The 27,029-nt window shown below is 39.8% G+C and overlaps 2 protein-coding genes across 9 annotated transcripts in view; one reads left to right on the top strand and one right to left on the bottom strand.

The window, feature by feature from the left end:
• Sanbr (SANT and BTB domain regulator of CSR) overlaps nucleotides 1-10,518 on the bottom strand; it is a 53,016-nt gene extending 42,498 nt beyond the window's left edge. The window contains exons 1-5 of one of the 4 annotated variants that reach the window (XM_076938006.1): nucleotides 10,362-10,515; nucleotides 8,975-9,110; nucleotides 8,071-8,197; nucleotides 5,773-5,931; nucleotides 1,351-1,537 (exon numbers count right to left, since the gene is read on the bottom strand). In XM_076938006.1, coding sequence (XP_076794121.1) covers nucleotides 1,351-1,537; nucleotides 5,773-5,922 — 337 coding nt within the window. In that variant the 5' untranslated portion in view covers nucleotides 5,923-5,931; nucleotides 8,071-8,197; nucleotides 8,975-9,110; nucleotides 10,362-10,515. Of the gene's footprint in view, nucleotides 1-1,350; nucleotides 1,538-5,772; nucleotides 5,932-8,070; nucleotides 8,198-8,974; nucleotides 9,111-10,361 lie in introns of all 4 variants that reach the window. The other 3 variants (XM_076938008.1, XM_076938007.1, XM_076938005.1) reach the window with 3 other exon arrangements.
• Nucleotides 10,519-10,679: 161 nt separating this feature from the next.
• Pus10 (pseudouridine synthase 10) overlaps nucleotides 10,680-27,029 on the top strand; it is a 101,178-nt gene continuing 84,828 nt past the window's right edge. Inside the window, exons 1-3 of one of the 5 annotated variants that reach the window (XM_076938014.1) lie at nucleotides 10,680-11,058; nucleotides 11,281-11,645; nucleotides 16,670-16,729. The gene's annotated coding sequence lies outside the window, so the exon portion shown is untranslated. The remainder of the gene's footprint in view (nucleotides 11,059-11,280; nucleotides 11,646-16,669; nucleotides 16,730-27,029) is intronic. The other 4 variants (XM_076938013.1, XM_076938011.1, XM_076938012.1 and 1 more) reach the window with 4 other exon arrangements.

Genomic DNA, 27,029 nt, shown 5'->3' with positions numbered 1-27,029 from the left:
CTTTAATGTTAATATTTTAAAGGCAAATGGAAGAAGCATAGAAAATGAATCATAAACTGCTAATGTTATAGTGAACTTTTTCAAAAGATTGTGATGTAGTATTCCAAACTAAGTGCAGAGTTCAAAAGTACAGCACAGCCTCTTCTTCTCGAAGTAAATTTCTATCTCAATATTCTGAGAGCTGCTGAAATGAAAGCAACTCATTCTGCAGGCTTCTAAAGCCTGTAACTTTCAAACATAATTCCAGAAAACATCAACCTTGCCACTGTGTCACCTAAATTTCTGTTAAGTGCTCAGACTGGCTGTAAAAGAAGATGACGTAAGAGATGAGCAAGACTCTCTAATGGTTTGGTTTGGCTTTCCAGTAGTCTGGCCTGGTAGCACACGCCTATACTTCCAGCAGTTTGGAAGCCATGGTAGTTAGATCTCAGTGAGTTATAGACCAGCCTGGTTTACATAGTAAGTTTGGGGACAGCTAAGGTTACATAGAGATATCCTATCTCAAAACAAACAAACAAAAATACAATTTAAAAGTGGCCATGGTGGTCCGTGTTTTTATCCTAGTACGAGGGAAGATCAGGAGCTCAACACCATCCTCAGCTACATAACAGATCTGCGGCCAGCCTGGGCTACACAGAACTTTGTTACACACACACACACACACACACACACACACACACACACACACACACATAAAAGTAAAAAACAGGTCCGAGTACAGCTGGACTTACAAATTGACTCTGATTTAGTTCTGGGAGGAGAAAAGTCTACTACTCTTTTAGGAAGAAAATTAAATATAAATTTGCTACAAAACATCTATGTTAAATTCATTTAAGATAAATAATTGAAGACTAGGAATATAGTTCAGTGGTAGAAGACTTGTCTAGCATGAGTGAGGTCATCCTCAGCTCTGCATAAGCTGGGTGTGGTGACACAAGCATCTCTCAGTACTTGGGAGATAGGAGGCTGGAAACTCAGAAGTTCAAGGTCATTCTCAACTACATAGTGAGTTCAAGTCTAGCCTGGGATACATAACACCCTTTCTCAAAAAACAAAATTACAATAAATAAACAATATGTGAAAAACTAGGATAACAAACTGAAGTAAATGACTTTGGTACGGCTAAAATTCAGTTACAGAAATATTACTTGTCCTACATATTTGCAGTTAAGGTTTTTGAAAAACAACAATGACAATGGGAATTTTTAACATTCACAAAGATAAAATACTAACACATTTTTACACAAGTGTTTGAATTAGCCTTTAAACAAAGAAAGAAAGGTTGACTAAAACTTACAAAATGCAGAATTTGTATAAGGGCAAGTACTACATTTTATTTTATAATCTTACCTGCTTTAGAAACTGTATCTTTATCAACAGGAGTCTCTTGAAAATCTCCTTGTGTGTCCAAAAGTGAAGATTTAATGTAAGTGGCTAATGTTTCAACAGGACTCTCTCCAGCAGCCATCAAAGGGTTGTACTGGTTGTCAACAGGTGAACTTCCGCAGCTCTTCAGCTCATCAAACCTTTTCACACACTGCAGTGATATAAAACGGCAAAAAGGGAGGTTAGATAAAAACAAAACAACAACAACAAACAAAAAAACCAAACAACCAAAACCATTTTGTATAAAAATGCAACACTGGTACTTCCTGTTCTAATAAAAAACTTTAAAAAGTACAAAATGATTTTACAGAAGCTTACTATCTTAATACATGCTATTATCATTGAGTAATACTATAAGAGCAATCATTAAGTGATCATGAATGATAATCTTCAGTCAATAAAACTTAATGATATATTGTTGAGTGACCTAATAGGAGCGAAGATGTATTCATTCATAGTTTTGAATAATCAACTTTAATATCATTAAGGTCATATATATATATATATATATATATATATATATATACACACACATATATATGTGTGTGTGAATATATATACACACACATATATATCAAAGTAAAAATAACTGAAAAAGACATTTTTGACTTCTATTTGAAGATACTTCATTTTAAAATTATTTTAGATTTATTTATTTATTTTATTTAAAGTGTGCAAGTGTTTTGCCTGCATGTATGTACGTGCACTTTGTAAATACCTGATGCCCACAGAAGGCAGGAGAAGGTGCTGCATCCCTGGCAGTGGGATTATAGGTGGTGCTGAGCCTCTGTATGAGTGCTGTAACTGAACCATGAACCATCTTTCCAGTACCTAAAGATACTCTTCTCTATTTTTTGTTGGGGGAATATGAACAAAATTTGCATATTTTAAAATGGAAAATTCTGAAACTTAATTTTTTCTCCTTTAAAAATCAGAATAGAAGTTGTTTTTATAAATGTGTTACCTCGGGGCTAGAGAGATAGCTAAGTGGTTAAGATCACTGGGTGTTCTTTCAAAAACCCTAGGTTCAATTCCCATAACACACACAGCAGCTCACAATCATCTGTCAGTTCCAGTTCCAGGGCCTCCAAGGGCACCAGGTACCAGGTGCACACACACATGCAGACAAAACATCCACAGACACAAACTATTTAATTAAAAGAAGTAAAAACTACTTAACTCAAAGGAATCATGTACATATGCTTTTGAAGAAGAGTTAAGATTACCTTTACTCATGTATATTCAACACGTTAGTGCTAAATGATTAACAAAAGTAGCTGTCTTAACATCTTGTGTCAAAGCAATTGCAGAAGCAGTGGTGCTAGCAATTAATGTAATTGAAGCTGTTATACCAGCAGTAATCAAGTCCACTACCCTCTTGCTTCTGCTTAAAGCCTGACTCATTTCTTCCAGTACTCGCAAGCTTTTTTCAGAATTCCAAGATTCTGTGATACTCAGGGCAATAAACCAAAAGCTGGTTGATAGACCTCCAAAGCAGACATGCTGGGTTCCAACACACTAACACAGTTACAAAGTGTACAACCAATGCAACTTACATTAAATACTGTAGAAGAAACAAAAGAGACAACCTAACAACTAAAAGAGCCTTAACACATGTACTAACACTTGTTTGAAATCCAGATCCTGTCCCAACTTTATCTCTTGCTAACATAACATCATAGAGAACTGCAGTTAACTTCCAAATATGTCTTTGAAAATGTCCAGAACCAGACTTCCAAACGAAGACTGTTATTTACAATATTGGATTGATTTCTAGACCACTCCATGATTGAGTCCGAATAACTGGTCACATTAAAAAAAAAAATACAAGAGTCATTATAAGTTCTCTTTTTGATTCTCTGTTCAAGAGGTTAGGCTAGAACAAGGAAGTAGGCTTCAGACATGAAAATGACATTGGGCTAGGACAGGGAAGTAGGCTCAGATATTTTGGTCATCCTGATAAGCCCTTAGAAACAGTGATCACAGGAGGGGAGTGATCACAGGACTTTATTGCCTTGCTTGTTCTTTGACTATTTATATTTGTCTTGTTTGTTTATTGACTATTTGCATCTATTGTTTTGCTAGTTCCTCAACCTAGGACTGACCTTAATACTTGCATGTAATTAAAATGGTATAAAAGCAAAAAAAAAAGGAGGGGGGGTGGGATGGGGGTTTCTAGGGAGGGGAAATGGGGAAAGCAGATGGCATCTGAAATGAAAATAAATAAAATATTAAATAAAAAAGAAAAAAAAAGATTATCAGCCTTATTTCCCTTTGGTATGCATCTGTTATCAGTAGACAATATTAGCAAGTAAAATACTTGGCTTTTATTTTTGTATTATATGTTTCCATCAGGAATAATACCTCATTCTGTCATCATCTAAGTATTAACTGGGCCTGACCTTGCTTAGCTTTGGAGATCAAATGTAACTGGGTATGTTCTGAGGATATGACCATAGTATTCACCCTAACCTGGGATTAGGAACTTAACCCACTGTCTGATGATAGTATTAGCTGAGCCGCTAAGCAATAACCCTAGCCCTAATAAAATCTAATTCCAACTTTCAATGGAAAGCAAATCCAGGAGGATCTGACTTGTAACACACTATTTTTTTTTCTTCTGTGCCTATCTCAGGCTGTTGTCCCAGGTTCCACTGATGGCAGGGACTCAGACACACTAGGGAAGCACTCCACCTATGAAGATGCCAAAGCTGCCACAGAGGCCACGGAGGCAGAAAAACTGATGGAAACAATATTATCTCGGACTAGCCCATGCCGAATGGTGAGGTAACATCACAGGTCACAGGGAGGCCACAGAGGTGTCCCAGAAGGCAGGGGGGACAGGCTACTAAGAAGGAAGGCAAATCTGACTCTCCCCACCCCACCCCGATTCTGTCCTCGTCTACCCTCTTCCATTTGAAACAGACGTTTTCATAGTCGCCCGTTGGATGGCAAACCCTCCTGAGGCCATTTTAGGCAGGGGTCCTGAGGTCCTGTTGGAGTCCATCTATGTAACACATTAGTTAACACAGATCTACCCTGCTAGGTTTGGCTTGATACTCATATACACTTTTTGAGGAGATGGACTTTCTTATTAAGTTTTGAGTTTATGTTTGAATTCTTTCTGTTTCATCTCATGTTCAAAATCATGTTTCACACAAATAGTTTTTGTTAGTTTGTCTGTGTCTGGACTGTAAAAGATGGAATGTTTTACCATGATTTTTACTTCAGTGACATTAAGACAAATTAGAAGTCCTAAACTCAAGAAAACAGAACAAGAAAACATAAAACTGAGAGTAAATAAGTAAGAATGAAACCATCAGTGGAATTATTAGATACTGTAATCCCAGTACCCCAGAGGCTGAGGCAGGAGGGTCTTTATGAGTTCCAGGCCAGCCTGGACTACATAGTAAATTCCAGGTATAGTAGCACACTCTTATAGCCCCAACATTATGGAGGTTAAGATAGAAGATACTTCACCCTGAATTATGTTGTAAATTTTGTTTTAAAAAACCTACAAAAATCAGGTGATGGCGAGATGGCTTAGTGGTTAAGAGTACTGGCTGCTCTTCCACAGGATCCAGGATCAATTCCCAGCACCGACATGGCAACTCACCACTGTCTGTAACTCCAGTTCTAGGGGAGTCTGTCACCCTCACACTAATGCACATGAAATAGCATTAAATAAATTATATTTAAAAAACCTACCAAAACCAAAGCACAACAAAAATTGAAGTCTCTAAATCTCAAATTAGTGTCCATGAGTCAATAAGACTCTATGTTTTCCCTACATGAATTCTTAAATTTAAATTTGATTCTGAGTATAAAATTAATAAAGTCAACTAGGTTATCAGGATGACTAGCCTACCAGTATTTCATAGTACATTCGCTTTTCTCCTTATTATTTTAATTTATACCAATAAATACTTTAAATGTTCATTAGCAGGACAATGGTGGTGCATGCCCTTAATCCCAGCACTGCTGAGGCAGAGGCAGGTAGATCTGAGTTCAAGGTCAGCCTGTGTTCTTACATTATTTGTTGGTTTGTTTATTTATTTTTAAGAAATTATTTATTTATTTACTGAGACAGGGTTTCTGTGTAGCCCTGGCTGTCCTGGAACTTGCTCTGTAGACCAGGCTGGCCGCGAACTCCTGAGTGTTAGGGTTATATTAATGCTCCAGAGGATATGACGCCCTCTTCTGGTCTCCTTGAGTACTATACAAATATGGTGCACAGAAATCAATGAAGACAAAACACACACAAAATAAAAGATAGAATTTTTTTCACTTAGATGTTTTTTTCACTCTCACATGGGAGAGGGGCTGTTTTAACATGTTGCTGCTGCTTTCCATAGTTTTAGGAGGGATCCAGAGATTGTTACTTACCTCTTTGGGTGTTAATCCAGGCACAAGCCTTGCCACAGTTTCCCAGTTGATGGTCTGAGGGATTCCAATCAATGGATAAAGGATCATATCCAATACCATTTGGTTATTATTATTCAGGAAATTATTGTTTTCTGAATATCCACGACTCATCTTTCAGAGCTAGAAATAGGGAAAACACACAGTATTATTATGTCTGAAATTCAGATGTTTCCAGAACATTGTAGACTAGTTATAGTCCATTCCTAAAAGTTACCTGTCACTATATAAAGAAAAAAATAAAACTGATGTAAAGCAAACACAGTATACTCATCTAAAATTTCTTCAAATATAAATTTTTGAATATTATGACTTGAAAGATGGGTACATATAAAAATGGACAGATGGATTAAATAGTCAATAAAAAGGCAGAATCTTTTGTTTGTTTGTTTGTTTGAAGATGGGGTTTCTTTGTGTAGCCCTGGCTGTCCAGGAACTCACTCTGTAGACCAGGCTGGCCTCAAACTCAGAAATCCGCCTGCCTCTGCCTCCTGAGTGCTGGGCTTAAAGGTGTGCACCAGCACCACCTGGCTTAAAAGGCAGAATCTTAGTGGCAAACTCCAGATGACAGGCATTTGGGTTTTTATAAAACAAAACAAAACAAAACAAAACAAAACAAACCTTTGACTTTACTATATGTTAAATTTTTTCCAAATAAAATGTTCAAGAAAAGTTGAATATACTTTATTTTCCTAAAAAGTCACTAAGCATGCAGTTTATACACTGACTATTCATAGATAAAATAATCAAATCATGAAGAAATCAAAATATGAAGGTTGCTGAAAGTATTATAATTTCATTATGTTCCTAAATAATTTCTTTCTGTTTTTTCCTTGAGCGAATGTTCATGGTATAAATAATGTGCCATGGCTGACCATACTGAACTTGTAGACATAACAAAATGAAATAGCCTAGCAACTTAACATAGCAGCTAATGTATCTGTGGTTATTATAACACTATCAATAACTATTAGTGTTATTTTTGTATGTTTGAAACAACTTCACTCTGGAAAGTTCTTTTTTGACCCTATCTTCTGAAGCAATGTGAAATTGACCTGATTGATCTGGCAGAAAACCCAAAATGGAGGTAGCCATGGAGAGGCAGAGGAGCCTGTGATGTCTTATGGAAGCGGAACTTGTCCTGATTTTACAACATAAGGAAACAGGTTTGGAGGAGTTAAGTAATTTGCACAATGCCATAGACCCACTAAGATGCAGAGTAAAGGTTCACATTTTAATCTATGTTCTCTCCATTCTCTAAGGAGTAGAGAGGTGGAGACAGTGGTTTGAGATGGAAAGGACAGACTCTAACAGACTGTAAAGCCAGTTATGTTTCAATGACAAACTGAAAGCTTTGTCCTGTGAGGAGGGCTGGGGAGATTATAAAAAGAAAATACCCATCCAAAGCTAAAATATTTTAGGAAGCTCTTTATGCCAGTGGATTTAAGACACACTATTTTACCCATGCATTTACGAATACTCCATTATGTGTCAGGCACTGCAGCTGAAGTAGGAACACAGAATTATAGAAGAAAACATCAGTAAAGGTTTATGGCTAATCATGTTTTTATAGTTTAGCTCTCATTAGTTTCTAGCTCAGGATTGCCATTTGAAAATATGAGCTGCTCTGTGGAAAAGTACGGCATAATGTAGGGCAAAGATGACTAACCGACCAAGAGCAGTGTGAAGGTCCGGTTGGAGTTTTTAGCATCATCACATGCCACATTAAAAGCCTATGACAGACAGTCAGAGAGAACAGAAAGGATCACCTTGTAAAGGTACTCTGAAGATAATAAAAGCACCTCCCAAATGAGACATGATATGTAAAGATAAAAGATACTTCTTAGGGTTGTGACATTTAAAATAGCATACTAGAGTAGAAATGTAGAAGCAGTCATTAGCACTAGGTAGTTGTTTGTATAAATATTGTCACAGGGCATCAAATGGCAGCTAAAACAACACAATCCTATGTGCCTGCATAAACATTAAAAATCAACAGTTAAAAGCACTTGATGTTATCACGCAGGATCTGAGTCTGGTCCCAGCAACCAAGTGGTTTCTTACAACTGTCTATAACTCCAGTTACAGGGCTATAATGCCCTCTTCTGGCCTTCATGGGCCCTAGACATGTAGATGGTGCACACAGATACATGCAAGCAAGTAAAGACACAGACACACATACAATAAAAATGAATAAATCTAAAACGCAAGAGAAACACAAAAACATTAAGCACTGTAAAGTCATAGCTTCCAGAGATGTACCTTACTGAAGGCCCAGAACAGTGTAGCAGTTACAAGTATAGATTCAGAAGTCAAACTGTCCAACTTTATATCTTGGTTCTACCATTAAGATATCTATTTCAAATAATCCGTGTTTCAGTTTCCTCATCTGCAAAATGAAGGTAAAACAGTGGGTAGCTCTGTCGTTTGATACTGTGTGGGAAGAATCACCCGACACAGTGTGAGGACTAGATGTTTGTAGCAGTAGCATTTCTGAGATCCTTAAACAGATTCATAAAAATAACAAAACATAAAATGAAGTATGCTGCCAATAAAATGGATAAAACAGGCTATGAATACCTACCAAGCTTCACCATTTCTAGCAGTGCAATCTTGGGCTTGCTATAAGGAAAATGGTAACTGCCTTTAAGATTATTGTGAGAATTAAATAATACCATAAATCACCCAGCACAGTATCTGGCATGCAAAATGGACACCTCAATTTATTATGGCAATTGTTTTTCCTTATCCTATTTTGGCTGATATTGACATAAATTTTTTTTTCAGGAATTTGCTGAATCCCTTAGAAAGCACTGCCCAGAACAAAATTTCATTTTTATCCACCTAGGGTATGTCTTGCTTTGTAGGCCAGGCTGGCTTCTAACTCATGCTCCACCTACCACAGGGATTACAGGTGTATACGGGCACACTCAGCTCTTAGGCTGTGCTTTTTATCTTTGATTCTTCAAAAGAGTGACTAGCAAAGCAGATAGCACCAAAATATGTTTGCTGACTTAATAAAGTTTCAAAACCTTGAAGAAACTTAATGTATCTTTTGGAACCCACTCCAAGTGAAGATTCACAATTTATATGAATATGTAAATACACTGTACAAAAATAAATGTGGAATCTGAAGTTTCAGAACAAAATACTGTTCTCTACTTACATGGGTAATGTTTGCATCCCTTTTTCCTAAGGACCCATGATTTGGAAAGGGGTGTTTAATTATAATTTGTTTGGAGCTTAGGAGACACTTAGGATGGGAATGAAGATGCATGAGGCCCTGGGTTTGACAACCAGCACTGCAAAAGAGAAAAGGCAAGAAAACAGTCTAAAATAGAACTCAAGACAAAGACCCTTTGTGTGCTGATTTTTGATTTTAACTTCCAGACATTTTCATTAAAATGTCTTTGTTTTTGGTGGTGGTGGTGGCACAGTGTACTCTACAAATGAGCTAAGTCCCCAGCACTTAATTAAAATTACAAGAAAGTTGTCTCCATCAAATTCTTAAAAACGTGTGTATTTCAAATATAATACTCATTTATTCATGTTTATAGATAATTTAAGTAACTTAGGTGCGATTTTTTTTTTTGTTGACATAACTGAATCTTTCCAATCAAGGGGAAAAAAACCTATTCGTATTCTAGTTAAACTAATCTATGAGAACGTTTCCTTTAGGGTCTGAATAACATACAGTCTTAGAACAGCTGGTACATGCATCTTACTCTGGAGAAAGGTATAAATTTATAAAAAACTATGACCAAAAGAAAATGCCCAAAACTCAAAATTATCCTCTCATGCATGATACCGTATTTTAAAAGCATTTAAGGCATAACATACTTGGTAAATAAACAACGTTATTTACCAAAATCTAAAAATTCTATTGTTTAACATATTACACTTTTAAAGAACATAACCTATTTCCTTATTTCGGCTTATTTATATGGACAAGCATCTGCTTTTCATTTTTCAATGAAAAGGGGGCTCTTGATTTTTCCCTATGCAGAGGCAGGAGTGGGAGGAGGTCACCGGGACAGGTGGAAGGCCTCTGGCACAGAGGGAGGTTGTTAACACCAACTTGTCCTGATCTACAACAGACTTCCTGACTCTCATCCACACATGTGACCCAGGCGGTTGGCTCTGATTCTGAAGGACGGGACATCGCTGCCCACCCGGATAAGTAGCCCTTCCAAGCCCGGGTCGAGGCTCCCTGCGCGGCGCGTCCTCGGGACCCGGGTTCCGCGGCGTGGGCGCCGATTCTAGGCGCGGGCTTGAGAGGAGCAGACAAAGGCGTCGGAAAGCAGCCTGGCTGGGACAGCGAGGGCAGGAGTCCGGCGGCCGAAGCTGGGTTCCGTCGCCAGGAGTGCGGGCGGGAGCGGCGGCGGGACAGGGCGGTGGGCTGCGCCCGGGCGCCCGCGGGCTTCCGGGCAGCGGGGCCCCGCACGGTCCGCCCGCCCACCGGCCGGCCCCTCGGGATGGGCAGCGGCGCTCCCGGCCCTCGCCCCACTTCCAGCTCCCGGGTGGGTGCCCCAGCCTCTCAGCGTCTCTCTCACCTCCACAAGGCCGCGCAGCCCTCACCGTGCGGGTGTCACCTGCAGCGGCCGGCACCGCCCGCGCTCGCGCCCAGAACGGTGCGACCCGGCGCACACGCCCGGCTGAGGCGGTCTCACGATCCGCGGCCGCACCCGCCTGCGCCCGCTAGCGGGCCTCCCTGCAAAAGGGGAGGGGCCGGCCCACGCGACCCGACCAATCGCAAGCTAGCGCTGCAGCGGCGCACCCAATGAGCGACGAGCTCCTGCGGGCTGGAGGATGCGGACCGCGCCGGAGCGCAGCCCACCGCTTCCCGGAGCCTGCTCTTCACCCTGCCCTCTCTGGCTCTTCCTCTCAGGCCTGTCGCAGTGCAGCGTCCCCACCCTCTTAGCGTCCTGTCTCTTAGCAACTAGATCCTCAGCGCTTGATCTTGAACAGCCAAAGCGGAGAGCACAAGGGATACGTGGGAGATAAAGGGATCTCGAATTAAAAGAATAGAGTAAATCTTTCCTTGTCATTCGTTTTGCTATAAGCTGCTTAGGTACAACAGAAAAATGTTATGCTCTGATAGGGCGTTGGCTGGCAGTTAGAAACATACTGTAAACCGAAAAGCTGGTGATTTCTCAGATATGGTGTGGAAAATGACATCAGCGTTAAACTTGGAAGGCTGGTTGATGTTCAGTCTGAGAGCACTAACGGAAGTGAATCAGAGGCCAGAATGTGAGTTTGCGTTGGCAATCACTCTGGTTTTGGCAAGATTCAATCAAAACAGTGTTCAGTAATAAACCTGTTTGCAAGGAGAGAGAGAGAGAGAGAGAGAGAGAGAGAGAGAGAGAGAGAGAGACAGAGAGAGAGAGAGAGAGAGACTATATATCAAGAATGTAAAAATAAGTCTCAAGATTATGATTTCAATCAAATCTTCATTTCTTTTTTGTTTCCCAGAGGAAGCTGAAAGTTGGCTTTTTTGTTTGTCTGTTTTTTAAATCTCTTCAATCGCCTTATCTGCCAAGGCTTTTTCTCCTACTCAAATGGATCTTCCCTCCCACTTTGAGGAGGTGGTCCTAATGTGCAGGTAGAGTCCAAACTGGGCCCAAGGAATGAGGCTTCCACAGTTGGTAATGGGCTTCAGACTTCATGGAAGCTCTGAGCGGCACAGTAAGAGAAGCACAGTGATCCTTTCGCAGACTCAGGTTTCCTGCTGGAAGCTAATGGCTCCCATCTTGCTCTCAGGCGAGTATGTGCTCACGTTCAGCGCAAACTTCAGTGGCTCCACCTCTGACTTTCCACCTCCAAGTCATCTGCAGCAGGTAAGCCATTCCAACATTTGGATCACACTAGTGCCCTTGATGACAACCTCTTACCTCCTCAAGGACACCAAAAGATTCCAGATCCCTTCCAGGAACAGCTCTGCCTTAGGACAGCTGAGGTGGGGAGCCGCTGACACACTCCCATACCCATGCCAAGTGTCCACAGTTCCTGGTTTATGAGTGCTTCCTGACACCCAGGTTTTTGTTACCAGACGTGTGAAGGGTTCATTTGTCAAGTTAATGCATGAAATAAAGGAAGCCTACCCTCCATAGAACATTTAAAAATATATGCCAGGTATGCATCTATTATCTACTTTAATCACCGTGGTAAATACTCTGAGGTTTATACAGTTATTCGTTGTTTTTAAAACAATAAAATATAAGATAAAACAAAAAGAAACACACCAGAATTAGACAAACAGAAGGAAAAGAGACAAGAGAAGGCACAAGAAACAGAGACCCACTTCTTCGCACACAGCAATCCCATAAAAACACTAATCTGGAAGCCATAATATATGTGCTGAGGGCCTGCTACAGCCCTTTGCATGCTGCTTCAGTCTCTGCAAGTTCTTTCGTGCTCTGGTGATGCTGGTTTAGAGGCCCTTGTTTTCTTGGTGTCCTCCATCCCCTCTGGTGCTGATGCTCTTACTCTTTACTCTTCCGTAGGGTTCCCTGTGCTCTGAGGGGAGGGATTTGATGGAGACATAGCATTTAGGGCTGAGTGTTCTGAGGTCTCTGTCTCTCTCTGTCTCTCTGTCTCTCTGTCTCTCTCTCTCTCTCTCTCTCTCTCTCTCTCTCTCTCTCTCTCTCTCTCTCTCTCTCTCTCTTTCTCTCTCCCTGTCTCTCTGCATAATGTCTGGCCGTGGATCTCTGCATTTGTTCCTAGCTGCTGCAGGACCAAGCTTCTCTGATGGTTGAACAAGACACTGATCTATGAGTATAGCAGAATGACATTAGCAGTCATTTGATTGTGACTTTTAAATTTTTCTTTTTTTAAGTAGTTCTTTTTCTTTCTTTTTTATTTTATTTTTTTAGGACAGCAGTTACATTTACCCTTGGTCCCTGGTCTAGGTTCTTGGTCAACTAAGTATTGTGGGGCATGTGGAGTGGGCTTCAAGTCAAATCAGACACTGAAGGGCTACCCCCAAGCTTTGTGCTTCCATTAAAATAGCATATCTTTTGGGCAGGACGCCACTGTTAATCAGAGGGCTTGTGGCCGGGTTGGTGTTTATGTTTCTCTTTTGATGGCATGTAGACTACCTTTCTGCACCAAAGACACTAGCACACAGGGGTGAAGGCTGTATGCAGGCACCATCTTGACTTCTCTGTGTTCAGCTAGTTGTGTTAGAGTTTTCTTCAACAGTGGGGCCTTGCTATCAGTTTGTGGAGAGCAACCTATAGTCTCGACATCGGCCTGCATTGTTTGGGAATTCTCATGGGACCCATTTGTCCAACAATTCAACTAGATGTAGCTCAATCCCAGGACTGGAAACTTCATTTGGTGACAAAGAGCCAGTTGGGGCTCTGTCTCCCGTTATTTGGCAATTTATTTGATTAAATGATTTCATTTAGATCACCTTCATGTATGTGTATATTTTAGGAAGTTCTGCTGATTAGGTTCCAAACAACCCTTAATTTTGGCTGTCTCTCTTGGTATTCCTTCCCTTGTCCTCTCTCCCTTCCCTTTCTCACTAGAGCCTCCCATTCCAGCCCCCTCATAACTATCTATTGTGTTTCTCTTTCCTAATAACCCATATGTCCCTCCTAGTACCTTACTCTATACCTAACCTCTGTGATTTGTGGGTTGTAGCTGGGTTATCAATGACTTAACAGCTAATATCCACATATAAGTGAATACATACTCTTTGTCTTTCTGGATCTGGGATACTCACTCAGGATGATTTTTTTTCTAGTTGCATTCCTTTACACACACCTAGAATTTCATGATTTCATTTTTTTTAATGAGTGATAGTTCATCATGTAAATGTAACACATTTTCTTTATCCATTTCTTCTGTTGAGGGACATCTAGGTTATTTCCAATTTTTGCCTGTTATAAATAGAGCAGCAATAAACATGGCTGAGCAGGTGTCTCTATGGTAGGATAAAGTGTCTTTTCAGTATATGCCAGTGCTGGCTAGTTTTATGTCAACTTGACACAGGCTAGAGTCATTGGGGAAGAAGGAGCCTCAGTTGAAAAATGTCAGGAGCCATCATAGGACAAGGTAATAACTAGCAGGTGATCTTCTTGAGACGGTCTGCCTCAGATTAAAATAATCTATGACAGATTTGCTCTTATAGGCAAGGCCCATGAGAAAATCATCTTAGGAAAGATTTCTGCTATTAATATGCTTTTCCTGTTACTATTAAACATATATAACAATCACTAGGAATTAGCTCACCCTGTAGATCTCTGCAGATTTACAAAGATGATACTGTCTTGTTGTGTTGCTATGTAGACAAATAGATGACTTCTCAATTCTTTATCATGATCCTATAAGAATTCCTAAAATTATATCAGTATTTATTAAGCTCTTTTATAGTGGGACTGCTACTAGGTCCTTTTCTGATAGTCAAAACTGCAATGAGAACTCTGCCAGTCTGACATGTATCACCAGTTAATTGCTTCTGATAGTAAGCAGACTTTCTACTACTCAGAGCACATTCCAAGAGGTTGTAAAACCATTAGGCAAAGGTCATAAAAAGGGAACTAACGATTTATAATAGGTGCTGGGACAGAGGATAAAATATTGACTGTGGGTTTGTTTATTCGAAACTTCACCAATAACTTATCATTTTTAACTCTCAATGAATCTGTGGAGCTAGACAGGTGATGAATGTTTAGCTAGATAATTACTCCTAATGGACATGCATGTAAACATTCACTGTTGTAAATTTCTTATTCGATTTATGATTTGATTTTATGTGTAAACTTGTATGAACTTTTACCATGTGATCATGTATTCTGAAAGATGTGTGAGTGCTGAGGACAAAGAGAGGAGCAGGGAATTTTTCTTTGCCCCACTTAGGATCTTTCAGCTTTCTCCCTGGTCTACAAAGTGAGTTCCAGTACAACCAGGGCTACACAGAGAACCCCTGTCTTGAAAAACAAATAAGCAAACAAACAAATAAGGCTATAGGCATGCCTGTAGTATATTGCCTTTTTCTTCCTCTTCTCTCTCTCTCTCTCTCTCTCTCTCTCTCTCTCTCTCTCTCTCTCTTTCCTTTTCTTCCTTCCTTCCTTTTTCTTTCCACCTTTTTTTTTTTTTTTTTTTTTACAGAGATTTTCTACCCTGGGAGTTGCTCTGTAGGCCAGGCTGGTCTTGAGCTCAGAGATATGCGTGCCTCTGCCTCCCAAATCTAAGTGTTACATCTCCCCAGTGGAGGTTTTGCAGCTCCGAGGGGCAAGGTATCCTGGGAGTCAGGAGCTGAGAAGTACCATAACCTCACACCACACAACAAATCTCACACAAGAGATTTATTGGGAAAGACACAAGAGAGTGGCTGCTGGTGCTTGGGTGAAAAGCTGCAACAAACCAAGCAGGAGGAAGGAAGGTTTCTTGGGAGCTGTAGCCACCCAGAGTGGCCTGCAATTGGAGGGATTTTGTGGCCTCATCTTGGGCTTTTTTCCCTATGGGGCCAGCCCTGGCCACTATCCCACTCTGAGAGGCTGGAAAAAGAACATGGAGAAGTCTGGGGTGGGAGCTAGCAGTTCACACTAGCTTACACTGAGTGGTGGGCTTAAAGGTGTGTGCCAGCACCGCCAGGCCTGAGTATTTTCTTAATGACCAGTGTGGGATCATCCCCAGTACATTGTGGATGGGGTTACCCCTGGGCAGGTGGGTCTGTGTCCTTTAAGAAAGTAATCTAAGACAATGAAAGTAGCCCTAACTAAAACAATGACTGTGGTGGCTATTTTTGGTTGTCAACTTGACTACATCTGGAACTAAAACCCCCAAATGAATGTTAAACCTGTGAGAGAAGTTTTGCTTAATTTGAAGTAGGAAATCCATTTTAATCCAGGTCTATTAGTCCATTTCTAATCCAGGCCTTTAAAATAGGATAACACACCTTTAATCCAGATCTTGAGGTAGGACCTTTAGACCCCACATTGTGCAGGAAGCCCATACAAGGACATGGAAGAAGGAAGCTTCTGCTCTTTGCCTGCTTGCCCTCACCTTGCTAGCAAGTCCATTCCTTCATTGCCATTAAAGCCTGCGTCTTCAGGATTCCAGTGTATATTGAAGACCAGCTGAGAAATTCAGCCTTGTGGACTGAGCAACTACTGGATTCTTGGACTTCATAGACAGCCATTGTTGGATCAGCTGGACTGCAGCTTGTATATTGTTCTAATAAATCCCCCATCTCTCTATATAATAAATATAACGAATATATAAATTCATTCATGTTTTGTTACTCTGAACCCTAATTACAATGCTCAAGACGGATATATCTGTATCTTGAGGTAAATCAATCTGTGTTCCTGAAAAACCACCCCCACTGATTTCCATAGTAGGTGTACAAGTTTACACTTCAACAAGCAATGGCTAAGTGTTCTCCTTACTCCATATCCTTGCTGGCCTGAGCTGTTGTTATATTGGTCTTAGCCACTTTGATGGTATAAGATGAAAACTCAAAGTAGTTTTGACTTGCATGTCCTTGATGGTTAAGGAAGTTGAACATGTCTTTAAGCGTTTCATGGCCATTTGAGTTTCCTTTAAAAAATTTTTTGTTTATATATGTACCCTATTTTTAATTGGGTAGTGTTTTTGGTATCAAGTTTTTTGAGCTCTTTATATATTTTGGATATTAGTCCTCTATCAGCTGTGCAGTTGGTAAAAATCTTCCCATTCTGTAGGCTGCCACTTTGTCTAAAATATGGTGGCTGTGGCCATGCAGAAGCTTTTCAGTTTCACGAGGTCTGATTCATTAACTGTTGTTCTTAGTGCCTGCACTATTGGTATTCTGTTCAGAAAATCTTTCTGTGCCAATGAGTTCAAGGTTATTCTCTATTTTCTTTTCCAGGTTCAGTGTATCTGGTTTTATGTTTTGGTCTTTGATCCATTTGGAGTTTTGTGCAGAGTGGTAAGTATGGATCTATTTGCATTTTCCTACATGTAGTCATACAGCTTGACCTCTACCATTTCTTGAAGATGGTGTCGTCTCCAGTGTGTATTTCTGGCTTCCTTGTCAAAAATCAGTTGTCTATAGGTATCAGATTTATGTCTGGGTCTTCAATTTGATTCCATTCATCTGTAGTCTCTTAAGAGTCTGTATCACATCTGTCTAGGCTGACTTTGAGTCTCTGTTGAGAAGTCGGGTGTTACTCTAATAAGTCTGACTTCAGATGATACTTGGTCTTTTTCCTTTGTAGTTTTTAATATGCTTTCTTTGTTCTGTATAGTTAATATTTTGATTAATATGTGGTGAGTGAAATGTCTTCTTTGCTCCAGTGTATTTGGTAATCTGTATGCTTTTTGTACCTTGATAGGTATCTTCTTCCTTAGATTAGGGAAATTTTGTTCTATAGTTTTGTTGAAAATATTTTCTGTGCCTTTGACCTGGGTTTCTTCTCCTTCCCTATTTGGATTTTCTTTGATTTGGTCTTTTCATAGTATCTCCGATTTCCTGGTTGTTTGTGCCATGATTTTGGATTTAACATTTACTCTGGCTTAACTATCCATTTCTAGTGGGTCTTTGTTTTGCTTTAAGATTTATTTCATGTATGTGAGTACACTGTCATTGTCTTCAGACACACCAGAAGAGGGTGTCTGATCCCATTACAGATGGTTGTGAGCCACCATGTGATTGTTGGGAATTGAACTCAGGACCTCTGGAAGAGCAGTCAGTGCTCTTAACCCCTGAGCCATCTCTCCAGCCCTGAATTATCCATTTCTTACATCATGTTTTCAATCCTGATATTGTCTTGTCCATCACTTGTGTAACGTTGGTGAGGCTTGCCTCTGAGGTACCTGTTTCAAGGTCCTAAACTTTTCATTTCCAGATCCTGTCAATTTGGTTTTCTACATTGATTCTCTTTCCACTCTCAGGTCTTAAATGTTTTATTCATTTCCTTCCATTGTTTGTGTTTCAAAGACTCAAGGTATTTATTAATTTCCTCTTTAAGGACCTCAATCATATTCATAAAGGCTATTTTAAGGTCTTTTTCTTGTGTTTCAGCTATGTTGCAATACTTAGGGCCTGCTGTGGTAGGATTGCTGGATCTAATGGACACACAGTGTCCTGGCTGTTGTGTTTTTACACTGGAGTCCAGAATCTGGGTTTTGGAAAGACTGTCTTGTCTTTGTTGGGTTTTTGTTGCCCTCTCTGGTTCTTAGAAGAGTGTGGTGAATGTGTGTTGCATGGTAGGAAATTCTTCTGGGATCTTGATAGGTTAGCTATTGGAGGTTCTAGGTAAAATGTGTTTCTAGGAATTGTGAGCTGATACTTAGGGGTAGGATATGGGCTGGAGGGGGATTAAGGGGGCCCATAGGAAAGAGAAAAGCAGGGTAGTCCACTAAGATTTGCTAAGTGCTCTGGGAATGGGGGTGGGGAGTGAGAAGCCACAGTAGGTGGTTTGCTAGAGAGCTGGGGATAAAACTGGGGGACTTGTTTTGGAGGAGCTGAGGGAGAGGTGAAGATTTTTTGCAGTTGGCCTTCCTGCTTCTCTAGATGGAGTCTCTGCAATCTTAACTACAGTGAAATGTGAGACTAAAAAGGAACTCCATTATTACTGGAAACAATCTTGCAGAGCTGGAGAGATGGCTCAGTGGTTAAGAGCAACAGCTGCTCTTCCAGAGGATCTGAATTTGATTCCCAACACCCATGTAGTGGCTCACAACCACATGTAACTTTAGTCCCAGGAGATCTGCTGTACCCTTCTGACCTTGGTGGGCACCAACCATGCACATGATACAGACATACATGAAGCCAAACACTCATGTACATAAAATGTCAAACGATGGAAAGATTATGTTCAGTGCTTGGCCGAGTGTGTAACATGAAGCAGACTTTAGTCTTTTCAACAACCCACACAGTATGATTTTTATCCCCACTTTATAGATGAGTAAAGTGGGTTCCAGAGGGCAAGTTCTACAAAAATGGCAAAGCTGAAACTCATAGACTTGACTCAACATTTTTAAAAGGGATTAGAAGTGAAATATTTTGCTCTTGAAAATGTGATTAATAGTCAAAGTAAAAAAACAAAAACAAAAACAAAAAAACCCAGACTCCTCAGTTGAATGTTCATAATAACTTTTAATTTATCAAACATCTTAATCTTCTTATGATCCATCCCAACCCCCCCAAAAAAATCTTGATCCATTTCAACATATGAAATGATATATAATTTCAAATTAAGGACTGGTTATCAGAAATTAAACATTTATAGCACTTAAAAACTCAGAAGGAATACTTGTTGGCTGTTTGTATTAACAGTGTACTATGCAGGCAAGGGTGATCTTGAACTTCTAATCCTTCTGCCTCTAATTCCCACGAGCTGGGATTATAGACAGGAACAACACCTGCTTTACACAGTGCTGCCACATGTTGAGCCTGGGGCTTTGTGAATGCTAGATAAGAATGCTGACCACTGGCCTCGTCTCCAGCTCTACTCGGTTTTCTTTTAAATGTATGTGTGTGCGCGTGCGTGCGTCTTTCTCTGTGTCTGTGTGTATGCATGGCTCATGTGTGGCTGTCAGGGGACAACCTATATATAGGTTCTGGGGATTGAATCAGATCACACAGTTTGTATCAAAAGTGCCTTTACCTTTGAACTATCTTACTACTCCCAATTGCTTCTTGGTTTTTCAAAGTTTGTGTTTTCACATACAGTGTTTTCACAAACACTATTTAATACAATCGTTGAGGTCTGTTTTTCCAATGAATTTGTGTATCATACATGGCTGACTAATTTTCAAGGATTTCAAAGAGCATTACTATAGATTATAAAATACACAGGAGCGAGCCACACATTATAAAAGTATTGTCCTTTCCTCTGATGCGTTACAAAAGACTTAGGAAATCTCCCAGGTCTTAAGACACATGTTTTCAAATGCTAATTTCAGTTTAAGGCTATGTAAGATTCTTGACAACAATGACAAATGCTTGCCAACACCATTCCCTTAGAATCACACCCCTTTCTGATTTCTAGCACTAGTGTCTTTTAAGTCCCTGTTTTGCCTCATATCCCACCAAGAGCATATTTCTCAGCTAATTAAGGACTAGTTTTTAGCAATTAAGCATTTTTACTACTTAAAAACCTAAGGACCCCAAAGAAGCAAACCCACTATGTATTATTTCCTACAAGGTAAACCTTATTATAAGTAATTTTATATTAAAGCCTGGAAACAGGAAGGAATTTCTAGCTGTAGCTGAGGCACATTAAAAACACTGGTGGCCTTCCAGGAGATGAGAGAGAGGGAGCACACACAGTCAGAACCAGTGAGTGGAGAAGCAGGAAGCAGGGAGGTGGAAGAAGTGAAATGAGACGCTGGGAGCTATCTCTAACAGACTCTCTGGTTGTATACCTTAGCCTGCTGGGCCTCATTTTTACCTGCATTTGGTTTTCTGGAGCACGTGCTGACCAAAATCTTTGCTCTTTCCTACTTCACAGATGATTCGAGAACTCAGAGGTATTTCCCTTTGATCTAACTCCTAGCAGGTTCTACAGAGAGCTTCAAAGTAGTAAAGTTTACTTAGACAGCCTGTCATGTCATGTACACAGGAACTCTCCCTATCTAGAAAAGGCCCTTCTCGATGATAAGGCCCTAAGCAGAGAAAGGGTACAGGCAGGGCAGGTGATCTTGTCACTAAGTAGGTCTATTGTTCTTCCAGGCAAGCCTTATCTAGAATGTTCTTGGACTTTTCAAATACCTGCCTCAGCCAGAAGTACAAGGAAACTGTCTCTGTTAGGCCTCGTCAGCTACCATGGACCCATTTCCACACAGCAAACTACCTCCTTGCACCTTATTCTCTCACAAAGAACGTTAAAAGAACAGGCTCTGCTCTTCCTGGGTTGCTGAAGCTGTTTACTTCAAACCAGGCTCTATGCTGCTTTAATAGATCCTTTGAAGGATGATTTAATTTTTCTCTCTCTCAAACCCTGTTCCTCCCTGAAGCCCAACACAGCCCAATTTTTCTAACTGTATTATAGCCAGATAGCCAGTTCTTGTAGGCAGAGTTTTTCTTCTCAAAATGTACTTATCATGGATGATCCTCTGTTTCTCAAGATTTGCTCAGGGTCTTGCCCAAATACTTTCTCAGGAAAGGTAGTTTGAATATGAGTGGCCTGTGGGAGGTGGCACTATTAGGAGGTGTGGTCTTACTGGAGGAGGAAGTGTGTCACTGTGGAGGCAGGGCTGTGAGGTCTCATATATGTGCTCAGGTCTGGCCAGCATAATTTAGTCCCCCTTCCCGGCTGCCTTGGGAAGACAAGTCTGCCTTCGGATCAAGATGTAGAACTCTTGGCTCCTCCAGCACCATGTCTGCCTGTACTATGCTTCCTGGCATGATGATAATGGACTAAACCTCTTAAACTGTAAGCCAGCCCCAATTAAATGCTTGCCTTTATAAGAGTTGCTCTGGTCATGTTGTCTGTTCACAGCATGAAACCCTAAGACAGCAAGCATGACATTTAATTGAGCAGCTTTAGACTTTCAGGTGGAAAGAAGATAAAAAGGCCTGCTTATTACAATTTCTATGAAACAGACGGACAAACCTGTCCATACCAATGAAAGGGAGCAAGAAGGATAAGGACTGAAGAGTAAATTATGTCAAGTCTTTCTAATTCATCTAAATTCATCTACAAATCCAGTGCAATTCCAATAGGAATTGCATCAGTTTTAGGGAATTGATGAACTGATGGTAAAACCTACTCAGAAAAATGAAATTCTCAAGTAGTTATTTCTAGCAGAGTAATACAAGGATAAGTTATTTCCATTAGACAAGAAGATGTGCTACAAAGACAATGTGGTCAGCTGGGGAAATAGCTCAATGGGTAAAGAAGTAGTTGCCATGGAAGTGTGAGAACCTAAGTTTGAATCCCCAGAACTCATGCACAGTTGGGTGTAGTAGTATATGTGCCTGTAATCCCAGCATTCCTTCAGGGAGACGGGGGCGGGGGTGGGGGGAGACAGGAGAATCCCCTGAAAGCTTGCAGGCTAACTAACCTGGATTATGCGGTGGAAAAGAGACAAGAGACCCAAACAAGACAAGAGTTCAAATAAGGTGGAAGGTGAGGACTGCACTTGAGGTTGTTTTCTGATGTCCACATACATGCTTTGGCATGCACAGATCTGTGCATACACATTGTACACACCGATGAAAAGTATTGTTCTGGGTAAGGAACTATATACACTGATTGGGTATTTTCACACAACAAGGATTTGGTTCATAGCAAAATGAGGGAAGTATGTGTAGTTTAGTAGACAGTATTAGGGAAGCTGGTTAAAATTTTATTCAGTATAGCAAGAAGACATCCAGATAAAAGACTCAAATGATATAACCAGGCAGCACGGACATTTAGGGTTATAGGAAGGTACAGCGCACTAATAAAACAGCACAACAGAGGGAACATCCTTTAGGTAAGCCTCCTCGCTACAGAAAACATGACGTCAGAAAAATCTCTTGAGGTAAGTTCCAGCTTCCTACAAAGGAACAAAAACAGCAGCAGCAACAACAGGATGTGTGCTGAGAATCAGCTGCCTTCGTGTTGAGACAGGGACTTAGACTGGCTCCAGTTCACTTCGTGGTAGAGGATCCCCTCCCAAGTGCTGGGGCCGCAGACCTGTGCACTATGCCTCACTCTACGTTTTCCCCCTTTCTTACTGATAGAGGGTGACTCTTCTCCATTAGTGAGCTGAGGTCTTAGGTTGGACTCAAACTTCAAAGTCCAGCTAAGAAATTCAATTCCAATTAAAGATATAAATGTTAACAGCAAACTATAAAGTAGCAAAAAAGCAAGAAAACAAACTGGGGAGAATTTCCATTGTATTAAAGATGCCAAAGGTAAGAATTAATAAATGGCAATGACAACACTAAGTTATTTCCAACTTCCCAACCTGATAGGCAAGTTATATTAAAAGTACAGACAGCGTCTTACACTGAACAAGTGAGCAAACTATAAGCATGCATAACAAATGAAAAACTATAATGACTGAAAAAAAAGCATCTTCTTTACCCACGATGGATAATATTGTTAGCAACTGTACTGAGAAATGTGTGGGTTAGTAAAGCACACCCTGTGTGTCTGTGATGGGAACTCCAGAAATGATTACATTTAGATGTCTCTGACCAGATAAGTGGGTTGACCCTTTGGTGGACTGAAATATGACAGCATTAATGGGAGGTTTCTGACCTGTGGTCTCCCTGCTTTCTGGATGTAACCTGCTCTGCTGCCATGACCAACTGACATTTTTTTCAAACACTGAACCAAAATAAGTAAACCTGTAGGAGGCACAGCTTACAGAAAACATTAGAGAAGTCAGAATTGTTAAACACAAAGGCTTTTTCTTCAAGGGAAGAAAAAGACTGGTGTCTGTTCACCTAGAAGGCTGGAGTGGATGTGGTTTAGCAACCTGGTGATCTTTTGCTAAAATCCTGAGCACTGTTTATGTTCTGATCCTGATCTTTTTCTCTCAGTGACTAGAACACATCCTTATGAAAGGGGTCCCATGTACTTTGCACTTTCAATTGATAGACCCCATCTTTATGCTTATTACGAATCCTCCTCATGCCCTATCTCTGAAAACCATTTCTCTGTGAATAAGAACCCATTTTTATGGTAAAGGTCACAGGTGCTTCGATGAAGAGTTGTACTTTGCAAGGGAGTTCCATGGAGCTATGTCTAAAGCTTTGCTGTGATAACCATGGAAACTTCTTCCCAGTGTTGTACTGTGTTTAAAGCTTGGTCAGACCCAGCACCTGCTAAAATTGTGCTGAATCAAGTTTCATTCTTAACCTCATAACAGCTGTGAGGCTTGCAGGCACCCCAACATAAGCCCTTGCATTAGGTTGTTTCTGTCAGACGGTCACAGGTGAGGAAGCTACCTAACACACATTCTCAGTAATCAGACAATGCAGACTAAGAAAAAAACCAACTTACACGCATCAGGTTAACAAAGGGGGAAATGGAATGGGAAGTGAGAAATGCTCATGTCTTACTGGTGGATAGAAAACTGGGACAGCCTCTCCAGAGAATACAGGTTAGCTTCTAAATGAAACACACACACATGAAACATTTGGATCACTCTACTACTCTAAGACCAAAAACAAAAAAAAAAAAACAAAAAAAAAAAAACAAACAAAAAAACAAACAAAAAAACAAAGGTGTGATCAAGTAAATGCCTAAGGAGACAGACCTGCAGAAGCAGGAGATGGGATAACAAGTATTGACGACTAGACAAAACGGCGAACTATGGTATGTAGACACAATAGAGTTTTATCTGCTAGCCAAAAGCACACAAGTAGGTTTTGAAAACCACTTTTATAAAATAAGCAGAATAAACTTTATATGCCAATATAATTTATACAAAACTTTTTTTAAAAGTTACAAACTTTTATATAATTTTTTAAGGAACTATATTCAAAGTATGGAAGATACCTAGGAAAGACAAACCCTAAATACAGGTGGGAGTGAGAAGTACAGGATGAAAGTGGTGTCACAGTGATGAAGAATATAGTTCATAAATTATGAGCAAAAATCAAAATTTATTTTTATGCAAGCAGACACACTTTTAAGACTTAAATACTCTCTTGAAATGTGATGTATAAAACAAAATATTAAGTTATCACATGATTTATAAGCAACTAACTGGCTTTAAACAAAACTTTATTCTCCCACAAGATGAAGTAAAAGGCTATACACTATAAAAAGACCTTTCAAAGTAACACGAAGAAAAGAAAATTTCTTGACTTTGGTAACTCCTTGTTTTCCTTTTTTGTTTTTTCCTTTCTTAGGTTCTATGTAGCCTCAGCTATTCTGGAGCTCATCAAGTAGACCAGGCTGGCCTTGAACATATAACAATAGATGCACCTGCCTCTCTGGGATTAAAAGTGTATGCAACCATGCCCACCTTCCACTTGCTAAAAAAAGTTACATTTTGCATGACCGTTCCCAGCACTATTTTTAATGTACTATTTCTGTGTATGTGCATGTGCCTGTATGAGTTTCTGTGCATCACATATGTGTAGATGCTGCAGGGTGAGAAGAGGGCCCTGGGTCCCTGGAGCTGGATCCCAGATAGATGTGGGTGTTAGGAGCTGAGCCTAGACTGCTTGCTGAGCCATCTCTCTAGGCCTTAGTTTTAATTCCTAACTACACACACGTGAATTTGAGGTTTAGGCTGGTATAATCTATGACACTTATGTAGTATTTAAGATGTTTAAGTGAATAAGGAAAAACATGAAATTGACACATCATTTTACTTTTTAATGTCCTTAAAAAAAAAAAAAAAAGCTGCAATAAGAGGCAGCCTAGCAACTCTCCTCAAAGTTTCAATGGTGAAACAGAAAAATAAATAAACTTAGAACTTACAGTGAGTAACAGTGGAGGCCAGAGGCCAGCCTGCTCTAGTTGGTTCTCTCCTACCACATGGATTCTGGGGATTGAACTCAGTAAGTCAAGCTTAGGGGCAAGTATGCTTTACCCACTGAGACATTTCACTGGCCCAGGTCTCCCAAAATCTGAATTTGAGGTAATTTTATTTAATTCACCTGTAGACAATGCTTCTACATTTTTTTTTTTAATCAAAAAGAAATAGCTGGGTGGTGGTAATGGCACACACCTTTAATCTCAGCACTTGAGAGGCAGAGTTCGAGGCGTGGTCTACGGACTGAGTTCCAGGACAGCCAGGGTTACACAGAGAAATCCTGTCTTAAAAAAAATAGAAGAAAACAGAAAAAAGAAAGAAAACAAGACTCATTGGTTTGTAGTAACATATACACAATAGTCTAGGGGAAAAAGTTAACTCGGAATTGCAAGTTAACATTTATCTTGAAAAAAGAAATCAAGTTTCAAATATTTTTATTTCTCCAGTATTTTCACAATGTATTAAAAATAAAAATTTAACTGTTATTTGTTCTTTCCTCCATTAAAGACAGCACAAAATAAAGAGAGCAGCTACAGTACGGTAAATAAACAATTCTAATTGGCCAAGACTTGAGTAAGATGTAGAACATGAAAATGTATTTATAGTTCTTTTATCTTTTTCTGAGCTGACAAAATACAATGAACAATTTTGAGGTCTATTTTCTCACTATATCTTATGATTGACTTAACTAAAGATGAAGTTTCCCCTGAAGCAGTGCTACTTCAGGAAGGCCCTAAGACGATAATACTGGAGCTGTGACCAGTCCATTCGTCTACCATTCTAGTCCTACAATTGTTTTTCTGAGACTTTGATAAAGAATGGACGCAGGTAGTTACCAGGTTAATACTATAATGTAGCATAGTCAGCCAGGCAATGAAGACCCTACAGGAAAGTCTTATCGTTCACGTGTCCAAGCTTCCTCTCCTACACAACTGAAGTATTTGTCACAGATCTGTTTTAAAGCTCATCTTCTAGAACAAAACAACAGCCCCAAATGTAAACAGTGCTGACAGCATTTCATTTCCACTTTACTGCTAGTATCTAATCTCGATGTCTACAGTAACATTTAGACATCACACCAGTTCAGACATCTCAAGTCTGAAGTAAATATTTGTTGAAAACTTTGTTTTGAGAGCCAGGGCCATGGCTCAGTGGTAGAGCATGTAACTCATTTTCTCAACTGGAAGGCTACTACTGGCCTAAAAGATAAGTAAGTACCGTAAGTGATTCTCTCTGTCTTAAGATGAGAGGATACATTACTTATTATATTCCTAAAAAGTCTTTAGCTCTTCTGTTCCGAGTGTATCTTGGGTTACACATGGTTTAGTGTGAACTGCTCTAGAATTACTTATCTGATAAACATACCTGTATGAAAGAACAAAGCCAAGTCACGTTTTATCAAAAACTACAGCTGTTAGTAGTATCTGTAAATGAATTCTGTGTCTACTTCTGATAGTTCTAATCTGTAGTGTATTCACAGCTAGTGTATCAGGCTTCCAATTCTGTGGGGAAACGGTACTAAAACACATAAAATTCACTATTAAGCAAAAAAAAAAAAGAGTGAAACAATGTATTTGAAATAACAAGTGAATTATAGTCTTAGTAGTGAAAACTTAAAGAAATCTATCCAATGTGACAGATAAGTTTTCAATATTTAAAGTATAACCTGATTTTGGGATTTACAAAAGTAATTACCTTATGCAGAAGCAGAAAATTCAGGATTAAAAATCATTACTGCCAGAACTGATTATATCATTAAGTATAATTTTAAAGGCTTCTTCAGGATGAGATATAGT

This window comes from Arvicanthis niloticus, chromosome 7, assembly GCF_011762505.2.
Source record: "Arvicanthis niloticus isolate mArvNil1 chromosome 7, mArvNil1.pat.X, whole genome shotgun sequence".
Taxonomy (NCBI): domain Eukaryota; kingdom Metazoa; phylum Chordata; class Mammalia; order Rodentia; family Muridae; genus Arvicanthis; species Arvicanthis niloticus.
This window is presented reverse-complemented; position numbering and strand designations above follow the sequence as displayed.